A 15,362-nucleotide genomic window follows, 5' to 3' on the forward strand; every position below is an offset into this window, starting at 1 on the left:
TTACAAGCCACGTAATTTTGTTTGGAACAGTAATTTTGTTTCCTTCACCTAATCTCAACATATTCGTAACTATCAAAGCGAATTGTTATTCACTAACGTCTAAGAAGTTTCTTCTTTTTTTAATGTTTCTCTTTTTAGTTCATATAAAAAGTTAGAGTTTAGGAATTTTGTGAAATATCGGCAACGCTGGATCGCTGAACTACGTTATGCATAAATGCTACAGTGAAGTCAGCGGTCCCCAATAAGTTTTCTGTTAAAAAATCGTGCACATTTATCTTAAATTAAATCTTTCTATTCCTAATTTTTCTGCTGAAAAGCTATCTATTAATTATATGTACAATAAACTGTCCCGCTACTTAAAATATACGCACATTTAAGATTTACCCCGTATATATCGTTTCCCTGTATTGTTTATCCGCCGGCTGCCAATTCTTCGACTTCGAGCATGAATTTTACTTAATTTTTGTTAGCTAGCAGAAAATGACGTCATTATGTCCTGCCCCGAACTTAATATTTTTACGCTTAATTTAGAGGAAGAGTAAATAAGTTTGAGTAAAATACAGTACATACCATGTAAATGTTTTATTTTAATCACTTTATCTATGATTTGGATAAAATAAACATGGTAAGGGTCTTGCCCTGTTTGTATTTATGATATTTTTTGAGGTTATGTCGCTCAAATACCAATTTGTTCGTTGATTCCCAAAATTAAGAAAAAAAAATGAATTCAATTTCTAATTGAAAAAAAAATTGAATTTCTTTAACTGTTGTTTAGTTAGTATTGGTACAGTAAAATCCCAAAAATTAATGTCTAACGTCGACTAAACTGATGTCGCGTATCCAAGGAAGTTGCAATATTTCGTAAACCGAGCCCCAAATCAAAATCTTAAGAGTGAAAAAAATTGAATAAAACGCCGCTTTATCTAAAAAAATATACGGAAAGCATAGGCGCACTCAAAAAAAATAAGGGTACTCTAATCCCCGTCCCTTCCGTTCACGCTTTGATATTTTAAACCAAAATTACACAAAAAGTGTGCCGACATAAGATCAAAATATGTGCTAAATTTCAAATAAATATCTCTACAATCACCGTAGTTATAGTTGTTACGATCACAATTGGAACTGCATAAAAACATTTAACTCATAAATTCTACGGAATCCATAGACGTCCAGAAAAATTTAGCCCTGTCTCGTCTAGATGTACTATATTCCGAGTTTATTACCATATAATTGTCATACGATTGTCAAATTTTTTTGTGTTTAAAATCGCATTGTAATAAAACATGTCGTAAAATATCTAAAGATTTATACTCGTAATTATAATCAGGATAATCGCTTAATTTATCTCGAATCATGTTTAAAGTAGGAACTTTATTTTGTTTATATATATTATAAATTGTGCGCCGCATTACATCTGGTAAAATCGTCAATTTTCTTTAATTTTGTATTTTTCCGTTTCCTAACTTTTTTATCACATTGTTCAATTTTCAAACACTCATATATATTTAATATAATACGTTGACTTTTTACGCGTAAATCTTTGTTTTTAAAGTCTGAGTTTGTTTCGATACTTTCGACCGGTTCCACTATTTGGGGATTTTCCCGAGTTATTTCGTTATCCTCCGCTTCAAAGAGTCTCCAGAGAGCCACGCTAAATTACATATAACATTTATTTTAATAACTATTACCCTTTACTGGTTACGATATGAACAAATAATAATATCAACTAATAAATAATAATACGTATTATACCAATAACATAACCCGTCAAGCAATGCTCTGCACTGCACTGGCAAAACGGCAAAGCTAAGTGAACCCGTGTACCATACAGAAAAATGATTTACGACCTAGTGGACCAATAGAGAGGTTTGCTTTGATGACCAGCGCGCCGCCGTCAATTCTACATCAGGCGGACTAGCTTACCAATACCGGACTCGTCGAATTGCTATTCGAGTATAAATTACGAGACACATTATGCTCAAAGCATAGAAAGAAATTTCAGGAGAAGTGCATACGGTCCTGTGCTTTAAGATTTACAGATTCCAATTGACATCGTAACAACTATATCAATAAAAATCATTTTTTAAATTTTAATTTTGACACCCTGTTTTTTGAAAATGGGACTCCGAAATGAAAAGTGGCATAAGAAAAGGTCCCATTATTTTAGTCCAAAGTATATGTGCTTAACTGTTGACCTAGTAATTTGTAACACCCTGTACATATACAGGGTGTCCCGAAATTAATGCAACAAAATTTGGTCACAGATTCTTAAGACCGGTATTTTTTATTTTTGCCAAGTGGCCCCCTCTTTCGGAGTTACAGCCCCCTGAAATCCACCCTTAAGAATAGTATTTTTTTTATAAATCAAAACCCTGTTGTACGATAATCAGTAAATTTGGTACACAGGGGTTTCATGACGTGGAATCTGATAGTGCAGCGTTTTTTGGCGGGGAATCCCCTTAAGAAAATTTTACGTGGGCATTTAACATATTTAAATTTCTTAAAAATTATTAGTCCGCTTAGAAATTTCTTGATACTTTTTTCGAAAAACGCAATGTTTTCGAGAAAAATGTCAAAATGTTATCGAATGCATATCGTGATTCGCCATTTTTCTCACAAAACACGCGTTTTACGAATAAGATATCAAGAGACAAAAAAGTTTCTAAATTCAATGGCTTTCTAGCCAACTAATAATTTTTTAGGATTCCACATATCATAAAACACCTGTGTACCAAATTTAGTGATTTTCGTACAACAGAGTTCTGAGATATAAAGAAGACATAGGGGGAGATTTCAGGGGGCTGTAACTCTGAAAGAGGGGGCCACTTGGCAAAAATAAAAAATACGGTTCTCCCAAATTTGTCTTAAGAATCTATAACCAAATTTTGTTGCATTAATTTCGGGACACCCTGTATAGAAAAATAGGAAACATCGCTATCCATTCGAATATAAAATCTAACAAATGCCCTGGTCCGACCCTGTCCTAATTTTGCCGCTCGGCGGCATGGCGATCTATAGTACGATCGTATACGATGCAAAGTAGAGCCAAAAAATTGTCGGTCTTTTATCAAAGGAAAATCGTGTCATCATTTTTAGGAGGCGTAAGATGAACCGTTTCAAATTTAAAATGAAATTGAATGTAAAATCTGAAATACCGCCGCATACGCACTGTGTTCTGGTACTAGCTGTAGTCGGCCAGGTGCATCGAGTGTACGAAGTGGTCGGTTATACGTCAAATACTAACCTGGCGAGCTTGATCGTAGAGCAGGGAACAATAAACAGTGGCGCGTACAGAGGTGAAATGTAGTACTTATGTGGAATTTAAATAACGAATTGGATTTATAATAAATTACATTTAAAACAAATAGTTTATGAGAATAAAGGGATTTTTGAGACTTGAACTGATCTCTTCATCGCACCCCATTACGATTCTTTTTTTTTTATAAGGAGAACGAAGTTTCAAAGCAAAAACCTTGTATAACAGATATACTATAAATATTTACAGAATGAAAACAAAATATAAATCCTATGATATGATTCTATCAAATGAAAACACTAACAACAATTCTCTACCAATCTCAACAAAATAAGTTATTTTTCTATCAAACAAGAAATGTTAACAAATTATAAACAAAATATAAATTCTATGATTTATGTACTGTACGCCAAACTGCATTTTTCTCATCTTCATTTAATATTAATTTCTTCTTTCCACCCCCTTTTTTAGGTTTCTTAACGTCTCCTTCACTTTTCTTCTCTCTTAAAATTTTGAAAACAGATAATTCGCTTACTCCAGTATATCTAGAACACATTTCCACCAAACCAGTCTTCAGTTTCATGGGATGATCCTTTTCTAAAGGGTTATAGACATTTAATATTATCGTTTTTTCTCTGTAACTTAATATAGATTTTTTTGTACCCACAGCAGTACATCCGGCTCGCGAACATCCAGGCACCGCCTCCATTTATCCATATAACGACAACAGAGCAATAATAATACAAAAAACTTCACTTCACTAGCACAGAAATTATAATAGCATTCACGATTCACAAACAATAGCCCGAATCACACACACAGCACACAAATAAAACACTAAAAACACTTTTGTTACGGAGCACAAGAAATATGATTTCACTCACAAATTCTCAAATAATAGCGCGAAACACACATATAGCCCGAAAGAAATATAATTGCACTTATAACAGTTATAACCTCACAAATATCGCGAGCGAGAAACACGCAGCACCGATACAACCGAAACGAAACTGACCACGCCAGGCCGGCACGCGCGCCGCCGCAAAAAACACAAGACACAAGTCATATGAGGGAGAATGAAGGGAGTAATAAATGTATTGTTGTCCTGCCGCCCAATGTGCGAAGGAGATGCCTTTGTTTTTCATTTTGTCCTTCATAAATATATAACTGTTAATCCATAATGCATAAAGAAATTATTCAATTTCCAAAACCCCCTATAAAATGTGTTGCACTGATTCCCTTGGCAGGCAATGATTTATTACTTTGCATCGAATACGATCGTACTATACATCCAGTGGTGGTGATAGATGAGGTTTTAGTAGGTATGGCTATGGCGAGTCGCACATAACTCTGTGCAAACAGCATTCCGAGCACGAGGCATGCGTATGCATCTTATAAAAAAAAATTCTCATTAACTGGTTAGAGTCTAGCCTTCACTGACCTTGTCATAAAGTTCAATGTCACTGTCAAAGTCAGATTCGATATCAGCATGAAAGGCCTTTCAACTATATAACAATTTATCGTGCTCTTAATAAAAGGTTTGTTCTCACTTTGTCCTATAGACGACTTAAAAATGATCGCTAGGTAACTGTTAATCCATAATGCATAAAGAAATTATTCAATTTCCAAAACCCCCTATAAAATGTGTTGCACTGATTCCCTTGGCAGGCAATGATTTATTACTTTGCATCGAATACGATCGTACTATAGTTTGTTTTTCCTTCCGTATATTACGTTATTTAGGCCACTGGATCTACGGCTCTCTAAAAACTGCCTAGTTGACTTTGCTGTCCCGAGCGTCTTCCACTTTTTCAGTCAGAAGACACCCTCCTTGTTTACTAGATTAAGCCTGAGTCCTGAGTTATTTAAATAGGAAGATTTGGAGGCGATTCGGTTGGGTTTGATGGAGCATTCCAGGGGAGCGATAGCTTTGCTTGAAAACAGAGCAATTCATTGTACAGGGTGGCCTACCTAACTTAGAATGACTTAACGGGGTAGTTACTTTCCTACAACCTCAGAGAATATTTTCCTTCAATCTCAAGGAACATGGAAGAAATGTTTTCTCAAAAAACATGTATTTTTAAATATTTTTACCTAAGAAAGCGTACCTCATAAAGAGGAAATTTACTGAAACTACTATAATACGGTAATAATAGCAAGAAATGTAACAAACAGCAATGTGAATGCGTAATTCTTCAGATCTAAGTGCCTCTTGTAAGATTTTATAAATTCATTGCCAGGTTGAGCGGTTTGTCGCAAATTCGACGATTTTTCGTTTGCAAAACATACATTTAAAAATAATTTATATAAAAATACCAATTAAAACAATATTTTTTTAATTTTGATAAATAGGACACTGCAAAAAGATAAAATACGGATCTCATATTTTTTAATCTTGCGATGTAGTTAAAAAGCTGAAAAACACTAAATAGTGTCAGTTTCTGTTCCTGTTTAATTTTTTTATACCACCATTTTGTACATCTTTGTATAAAAAAAACAACGCTTTGGAAAACAAAAATTTTTTTTCTATGAAAACGAAATGTGTTCTTCAAATTTCTTAATATAGTTTTATCAATTTCTGTCATACAGATTTATGTTATTTTTGTTACTGATATCCCATATAAAGAATTGTATATATTTATATAAAAATACTCTTAATCACAAACATAGAACTTGCTGTGTAATGTATTCCAATTTATTTATAAACCCTACCTTCTCTCTTTATCTAAAAGTATTGTTAGCCTTTGTAGCTGTTTACCGACAAACTTTTCTCAGGATGATTTCCATGCGATATGTCATTTATATCTGTTATTTATTGACATATAAGCAGATCTAGTAGCCGTGGGTAACCTTCGTATCTTCGAACGTCTTTTGTCTTTGCATAATAAAGGAACGGCTACGCGATAAGTAGTTTGTCTCTAGCAATTGAGTATAAAAAAAGTATTTTCGATCAATTGATGAACCAAGAGGTTGACAGTATGTACCAGGTTTGGTCGCTGACGCAGCAATTCGGCATTGAAATATCTGAAAAACTTGTTCCCATATTTATTTAGCCATACCCATATACAGGTCTGATCGAACTAAACGTGCAGGTGGTAGAAATGTATACGCCCAGTTGAAGAATGCGAGCGCGGGCAAAAGAAATACAAACACAGCTGCATTAGGCCACTGGGCAATAAATCTCAGCTGTTGACAAGTTGCCCAGCAGTGCAGTGCAGCAATGCTGAATTTGGTGTGATTAATGTAATTTTAATTTACTATAGGCACCTACTATTAATCATTGATATTACAATTGCGAAAGGGAGAAATAATACAACATGGCATTTCGGAGACCTTTTGAATCGGAACAAAACGAAATTGACCATCAATATAATAAAATTGTTTGAGGACATAAATAATTAAAATGTGTTGTTGGCCAAATGAACATATAATAGAAATTTTCTACACATTATACAGGGTGTTTCAGGATTAAGTCGACAAACTTAATCATATTCCTCATAAAAAATAAGCAAAAATCAAATATATTTTTTTTACCAGAGACGCTTCATTTTCGAAATATAGGGCGTTAAAGATTTTTAAAGAAATTCGAATTTTTTAAATAACTTCTAAATGAAGAAGGCTATTTAAGCCAAATTTGGCATGACACATCTTCTTATAAGAGTCCCGCAAGCAACCAGTGGCGGAGTTATGGGGACTCAGACTCATTAAATTATAAAAAAAAATAATACGGCCCTACTGAAAATAAAAAATGATGCTGTTTTTAGATAGAACAGTTTGTTATTGACAAAAAGTGCACATTCACTTTTTTCCTAACTCTTATAGTTTCATGGCAAAATTGATTTTTCGCAAGGGATTATGTCGATAAACTTTATAATGAACCTCAACAAAAATTTTCGAGTAGGCTGCTGTCAAGCAATGTTAATTTGACGTTTTAAATGTTATTTTGCGAAATGTTGCATAAATTATCCATTAGATAAAGCGTTCAAACTAATAATAAAAATAAGTTTAATAATGCCGTCCATATTTTCGAACAATGAATATGCTGATATGGTCTTTGTATATGGTTTTTGTGATGGAAATGCCACGGCGGCTCGCCGTGAATATGCAGTAAGATTTCCTCATCGCAGACTACCAGCAAAGGAAACATTTTCAACGACATTCAGTCGTCTCAGACATTAGTTTGAGTCCCCATAACTCCGCCACTGGTTGCTTGCGGGACTTCTACTTCTATGGAAAAATTGTATTTTATAAGATGTGTCATGCCAAATTTGGCTTAAATAGCTTCATTTAGAAGTTATTTAAAAAATTTAACGCCCTATATTTCGAAAATGAAGCGTCTCTGGAAAAAAATTATACTTGATATTTTTCTTATTTTTTATGAGGAATATCTCCTTAAAGTTTGTCGACTTAATCCTGAAACACCCTGTATCCAAATTTTTATAATTTTTTACCTTTAGCCGAAAACTTTTTTAGAGACGCCTATGAAATTATATTGCCAGGCGTTTTTTTACATATTCAACCGACTTCAGAAAGACTATACCACCTTCGTTTGTGACGTAATTTCGTTAGTGACAAACTATACTCGATACAGAAAATAAAGACATTAAAAATTCAGCGAAATTAAATATAATAAAATTTATGTCGTCCTGTACTCCTGTAGGTAAAGTAGTAATTAACCTCAAGTTTACCACCTAATCAAAATTATTGGAATAAAGCGAATAAACACTGTGTACTAACACACAACAATTATTATTTAGAGACGCGTTTTACAACATAATTGATTTTAAAACGGTTGCCGAAATAAATAAATTAAACTAACAACAATGCGTGCGTCGACTGTTATTTACATAATTATTAGATAATAAATACCACAATGTAAAAAATCAGTAAAGAACAAATTTTTTTATAAATAGATTTTGACTTTGAAGAAATCGACCACATTGAAAGAGAACATTTTTCAATGTTCTGTGGGTGTGTGGCGGTATTTTTAAATTTCTTGTTTTAAATAAAATTCAAAACTACTTCACTAATAATGCGGCAGTAAATAAACATATTCATAACGAATTCAACAACAGAAAACATGTATTATACGGATGCAAACGACCATCGACTTGTTTCTAAAGAAGTAAATTGTTTATCATTATGTTATGTTCGTATTGATTTGTTTTGTACTATGTGCTAAACATATTACTAGTGATGTCTTCCAAACAAACGGACAAAGGAGGGTGGTACTTCGCAGTGAGATAAGACGTTGGTGATTTTCCACGGTGCTACTATTAAACGTATGCAAAATTTAAAAAAACAACCAAAAAAGGCCGAAATGAATTATAGTTCCTAATTAAACGTCCAATAGAGTATACTATCTGTTCCGGCTCGGGAATGCCGTTTTTAAATAGCGATCCACCCCCCGGGCAATCATAATATCGTTAGGAAAACGATGTAATGGACATTGCCAGAGAATTAAATTGGTTAAATTAAATTTTAGAGGGGCGGTATCCATCGGATTTGTATTCGACAGCGGCGCGCGGCTTCCTTTATCACCACCCCAAACTATTAAACGTCACTAATTGTGTTTTTGCCAAGAGGGTGGCTCCATAATTAGAAACGGGCCCGCGATTATGTTAGGTTAACTGCGGGACGTTGATTGTTGACGGTTGTTTTAATTGGTTTTGGATAAAGAACGACCACTTCGGCAAGATCGATGGTTTCGCGTCGGTACATTTGACCTACTGGGGTCCCGATGCCTTGTCACACTTGTCAGATCTAAATCAAGTTCGGTATTAACATCATCTGTTACAATTAGAAGAGATCTAGAGCACCTAGATGTTAATACCGAACTTGCCTGCAGTTTTATTTTTTTCGTACAAAAGTGCATCGCCCATGGAGATCTATTGGATCAACAACGATTGCTAAATCGTAGCACCGGTGCTATTTCAATGCCAGCGTGATCCGGCTGATTATGGTTGAATAAACTTAATTTTTTATTTTTTTGTTTCAGGTAACATGATATGGAGTGTGGTATACAGAGTGCGATGCTGAGTGTCCCACCGGTTGGAGACGCAGGCGTCCAGCAACCCTTGCCGGCGTCGTATTCGCCCTCGGAAGCTGACCAGGCCCAGTTTGAGGCCGACAAGAGGGCTGTGTACAAGTAGGGCCTCAAAATACGTTTAGGGAGTAAAAAATGCTTTTTCGAAAACTGTCATAAAATGACGTTTTAAATGTTTCCAAAGAGTCAAAATATCACTTTTCGTAATTGCAACAAAAGACTTTTTGTTCTAGAACATATGGTATACTAAAATCTTATCAATACTACAAACGTCATATTAGTTTATCGTAAATGATAAAATTTGTACTTCTTTTTCAGCAATTTTAACAATATTTCATAAGTTTTCAAAAAAGTATTGTTCAATACACAATCGTTTTTTCAATTTTGCTTGTTGATGCTCGCAATAAAATTCTCCACCCGTTCTTAAATACAAAAGCGATACTATGCAGCCTAAAAAATAACTATTTTATGTTTTTATTTTTGCTTTTAGACATCCACTTTTTCCGCTTCTGGCTCTTCTTTTCGAAAGATGCGAATTGGCAACTCAGTCCTCAGACCCACAGTCTAGCGATGCCTTTAATTTGGACATTCAAGCGTTTGTGCAGCATCAGGAGCGGGATAGGAAGCCTTTTCTGGCAAATGAACCGGAAATTGATGGGTTGGTAAGTAAAATTTTCAAATTATAGTAAATTCTTTTCCGTAGGCCTACAGCTTATTTGAACTACTAATGCATATACTCAAAGGCAAGCGTTTAAATTAATCCGGAAAAGTTCGATAAATGAACTTAAACAGAAATGAAAAAAAAAATAATGAGCTTGATGAAACATCAATAAATTGTTTAAAAACTGCTCTAATTGTTTTCTGATTTTATCAATTATCTTTAAATCTGCCAAAGATTAAAATGTAAAATCTTGTATATGAATCACCTGTGTCTTAAGAAAAACGTTCAAATCATTATATCCAGTGGCGCAGTGGCGTGGATACGGGTAGTTAACATAAAAAATTATGTTACCATGGATTCATTATAATTGACATAATGTAGCAGATATATCAGGGAGGTTGCTTCAGGAAATGATATTTTTCTGAAAATGACTTTATTTTTATAAAAATTAGTGTACAACCACATACTTCTATCCTATACTGATCATTACCTATAGTTTCAATGGATGACCTTGTTTCCAAAAAGTGGGGGCGAGACGTACTCCGTGTGTTTTGCGCATGTTCCATAATTAGGTGCGGTTGCATTTAAATTTAAAAGACTGTCACGGCATGCTCTGTACTATAGCCGATTTGTATACATATGAGATATTAAATCTATTTTCACTGAGTTCACTTCAATTTCTAAATGTTTACTTTTCTACCATTTTCTTATACGAGTCCTCTATCGATAGGCTCCTTATCTAACACATTATTTTACTATTTATTTTTTACTATTTATTAATTTCAATAAATAACATAAGTATCTGCATAACCTATTTAATATTTTGCAGGCTCAAATAAAATAAAACAGAATACAAATTTATATGCTTTTAAAACTATGTACATAGGCATGTTCGTAATTTTGAACATTTTTTTAAATGACATTGGTGTATTTATTAAACAAGACTTAGTATTTCAAAAAATCGCCACTATTCGCTCTAGCCTGGTACAACTGACATTTTTTTTTAATAAAAAAAAGTTTATTATATAATTATTTATTATAGTGGTTTCTGCAGTTTATTTGATAATATAAAAAACATGCTATAAAATATCTGTAAAAGACCAATCCGATAATAATGTCCATCGCGATTAAGGAAGGCTCTTATCGAGTATAATTTTGAAACATTTTTACTAAATATCAACACAAGATAAATTAATAGAAGCATTAGTGCAGGATTAAACAGACTATGAAATAAAACTGAAAAGATACATTTATTTATTTATTAAAATATACACTATACCCTAACAGTTTCACCAAAACACTAGACTAGCACAACACAAAACAAAACTGAGAATATTAATATTTTTTAGGTTAGCTTGGTTTGACGTTTGACTTTTTTACCGCTCGGCGCTCACCGTTCTTGGTTCCTTTCAACCAATCAAAACCCGTAAAGTAAATGCATGCGTATGAATACGCTGGTACGTCGCCCCACTTTTCGGCTTCAACTCAATTGCAAAATGATCAGTATAGGATAGAAGTATGTGTGTACAACGGCGTTTCTTGTAACCTTTAAGCATATACTATTGGAGGTATGCTCCCAACGGCTGGGCGTGTTACAAGGCAAAGAGAGAGATAGCTGCTATGAATGTGATTGGCTTTTCTTGTCACGTGTATTAGATGTGAGCCAATCACGTCCGGCGAGAGAGAGAGAGATAAGCATGTATCTTCATAGCAGCTATCTCTCTCTCTTCACTTTATAACGCGCCCGGTCATTGGGAGGTTACCTCCAGTAATATATGCCCAAAGCTTGTAACACATATTTTTCTTAACCTCACATTCTCTCTGACCATTGAAACTAAACTAAGAACACAAAACATTTGACTCTGACACCTTAACAACTACTTAAATTTGCGCGAAAATTCAAACCTTAAAACAAGTTACTACAATAATAAATTTTAATTGTCCCCCCTACTATTTTTTCAGTATTTTTTAAATATAAATGGGACTTTCTGTATATTTTAAATTTTCTTTAGTATAAAATGATTTTTCTGAATTTTGTGCAACTATTTTCATAAAATTTTTATTTTTAACATGATGTTTTCATCTAAGTTCTAATAACAAAAATGTTGTGATTTTTCCTTTCTAGATGATAAAAGCGATACAAGTGCTGAGGATACACCTCTTAGAGCTGGAAAAAGTTCAGGAACTATGCAAAGACTTTTGCAACCGGTACATTACTTGCTTGAAAGGAAAAATGCAGTCCGAGAATCTCTTAAGATCCGATTACCCTCAAGGTTTGTAATTTTTTTCCTAATAATTTTCCTTTCAAGCTAAAAAAATGTATAAACGTTTCTGATCGGTGTTTAAGATGTTTTAGGAAGTGGTTTGCTGAACAACATGGAAAGCAATAATAATAACATGATGTCCCACGGCAATTCAGAAAGCGGATCGGCCTCGAACAGCCCTGTCCAATACTCTATTAGCCCTTCACAGGCAGTAAGGCTTAAAAAAAAATCCTAACTCGGCACCGCACTAATCGACACCTTTCAGGTAGCTCCTCCAGCGCAAAACAACCTCATCGATCGCCAAATGGAAACACCCCCGAACTACCCGCTACCGCACTACGGGGGCCCCACCCCACCGTTACCTCAAACCCAGCCTGCAGCCGAAAACATGGTGGTCCACGGTTCGACACCTCTGTCGCAAATAGGAGCTAATATTTGCCCCGTGCCTCCTAGTGACAGTTCGGGGCCCCTCTCTCCAGCCCCAACGACACCGGGCGGTTCTGCCGATGACTGTGATAGCGATTTTACCTCGAGGGGAGGCAGGAAGCAGAAACGGGGCGTTCTTCCAAAGCACGCGACCAGCGTGATGCGATCTTGGCTCTTCCAGCACTTGGTGGTGAGTACAAGCGTTTTTGTGCCTGATCTGTGCTAACGTTTTCACATTCTCGCAGCACCCCTATCCGACGGAAGACGAAAAGCGTCACATAGCCGCACAAACTAATTTGACCTTGCTCCAGGTGAACAATTGGTTCATAAACGCGAGACGCAGGATCCTGCAGCCGATGTTAGATGCTAGCGCGCCTTCGGAGAACAGCAGTGCCGCTAGTTCGCCGAATCACAAGAAAAAGAAGAGCCAGAACAACAACAGGAGGTTTTGGCCTCAGGATTTTGCTAGCATGCAGCCTCAATTGGAGAGTGGTAACTTATCGTCTCGTATCTCAACCTGGTTATTACCTTGAATTTCTAGGTATCCTTTCGAGTTCAGACGAAGAGGGAGACTCGTACAGTAGCGATGGGGAAGAAGGGAGTTTAGTCATAGATTCAAATGCTCAGAGTGGGGAAGTTAACCAAAACGGTCATTCGGCGGAAGCGTTAGGCTACAACAACAGTCCAGAAGCTGAGAGACAATGAACCAGCCAATTAATATATGTTCCTTAATGGTAAGGGAACCTACTCTTTATTCAAACTTCTTAAAACATGTACCTACTAGTGATTTAAACTACCGTTAACTGTTTTTGTTGCAGGTAAGCTTGTAGTTGGAAGGAGAACCCAAAGCAATTGTTTGAGTTCATTTTTAGCAAATAATATTTGAATGTGGGACTGAATACTGATGAAAGGAGGTAAGGTATAATGAATATAAAATATTTACACGAGTGATATTTTGGAATCTCTTAAATCGACTGAGAAGTTTTCCAGTCGTAAGGTGATCTTGTAAAATGGAGTCAAACAATTATCTGCATTATAAGGCTGATTTAGGTCATACATTTGTTTTGTTTGTTGTAAATGAAACCTGTATACGTAATATATACCTCAATTTCCTAAAAAAGACGTACGTTGGTTTAAATACGTAAGCGAAAAATAATAGTGTTACGTGTTTGAACTTTGTACACTTGTTTACTTCTTAATGTATACGCATTTTTAAATTTAATGCTCATTCCAGTATTATATATATAACTGTATAGATTCTACGTAATTGTACATGCTATACTGTTAAGCGTTTTTTAAATTTTCTTTTTCGTAAGTTGTTGTTTCAGAAATATTGTTCAGTATTAGGGTTAAGATGTTAAAAAACAACTGTACTCAGAAACTAACGAGAATCTCTTTTAAACGATGAATAAGATCTGATGGGTACATTCCAAGTCTTTTTATATATGTATATATTTTGAAAATTACTAATTTTTAGGTTTTTTACCATGACGGACGGATTGTTATTTTCTGAGTACCGCAGAAAAGTATACTAACTGAAACTAATATACGTAAATATACAATAAATAGATTAAGGAAAAACCGAGAAATTTCCATCCAATTCATATATTTAGAAATTTATTGTTAAAGTAGTATGTATTTTCGACCTGTTTTTGTAATTTTTTTAGCCGCGGAATCGTTTTCGATACAAAATCGTCCGTCACAAATACAATTTATACGTACAAGTGTATACTATAACCTCTTCACGAGGACACATATCCCAGTAAAAAACTAAACGATTTTTTAAAATTGTTAACCATTTTAAACTGGTGCCCGTTTTTGTGTCGAGCGCATTTCGTTTTTCTGATGTATACGTAAATTCTATGAAACGATGTATATAAGTTTTATATAGAAGTGCTGTAGTGCGTAATATATATTTTTTAGGTTCGTATTAGCTGTATTTTAAAGCAGGCAGTCGGAGTTGAAACCCTTCGTAATAGTAAAATTCGGTGACCCTTAGATCTAATCTACAGCGCATTTGAACTACCTGTAGGATAATATACGGCCAGTGTAAAATTTGGCTCCGATTGTTTGCCGAATTACCCAAATCCATGTTACACATTTATTTGCTATGTCGGTCTGTGATAAATTTTAAACGATTGCTCGAAGTCATTGAAAGAAGCAGTAGTTGAGTAAAATTACATGCAACGGTATTTGTTTTGCTCGTTCTCCAGTTACATAAGGTCTGTCGTGACCCAAAAGTTTTATTTTATTGGCGCAGCAAAGACCGTTGCATCGCTTGATATTTCGACGATTACTTAGGTATTGACGCTTCTTGTGACTATATATATATATGTATGTATACGCTGATACTCAAGTTAAACTAAGAGTACGATAGTAAAAAAAAAACAATTATAGAAATAAATTTTAGATCTTCGCATAAAAGTGGCTCGGGGAGTATGTCGCTTCTGACTTGATTTAGATTTCGTCTAGTTTTCGTTATGACATGTTAAAATCGTTTATGTTTGATAAAGACTTGGCATACTCCTCGGAACCACTTGAAGTATTTTTTATTAATGCAATATTTGTTAGTAAGCTGTGTATTTTCATTGTATCATAAATAAAATGAACTGATAAATTGAGTTATTAATTTTACCTTGCACATCCTACAAACTTTCTTTTGACAACTACTCTGAGGGCTATAGCCCATCCAGTATTAAACAATGGACT

General features: G+C 34.7%; 1 protein-coding gene across 1 annotated transcript in view; it reads left to right on the top strand.

The window, feature by feature from the left end:
- LOC108908010 (homeobox protein PKNOX2-like) overlaps positions 1-15,253 on the top strand; it is a 36,362-nt gene extending 21,109 nt beyond the window's left edge. Inside the window, exons 2-9 of the mRNA XM_018711901.1 lie at positions 9,255-9,404; positions 9,793-9,964; positions 12,089-12,236; positions 12,311-12,438; positions 12,493-12,843; positions 12,899-13,145; positions 13,195-13,387; positions 13,472-15,253. Coding sequence (XP_018567417.1) covers positions 9,265-9,404; positions 9,793-9,964; positions 12,089-12,236; positions 12,311-12,438; positions 12,493-12,843; positions 12,899-13,145; positions 13,195-13,358 — 1,350 coding nt within the window. The 5' untranslated portion in view covers positions 9,255-9,264 and the 3' untranslated portion in view covers positions 13,359-13,387; positions 13,472-15,253. The remainder of the gene's footprint in view (positions 1-9,254; positions 9,405-9,792; positions 9,965-12,088; positions 12,237-12,310; positions 12,439-12,492; positions 12,844-12,898; positions 13,146-13,194; positions 13,388-13,471) is intronic.
- The last annotated feature ends 109 nt before the right edge of the window (positions 15,254-15,362 follow it).

This window comes from Anoplophora glabripennis, unplaced genomic scaffold, assembly GCF_000390285.2.
Source record: "Anoplophora glabripennis isolate ALB-LARVAE unplaced genomic scaffold, Agla_2.0 scaffold225, whole genome shotgun sequence".
Classification (NCBI taxonomy): Eukaryota; Metazoa; Arthropoda; class Insecta; order Coleoptera; family Cerambycidae; genus Anoplophora; species Anoplophora glabripennis.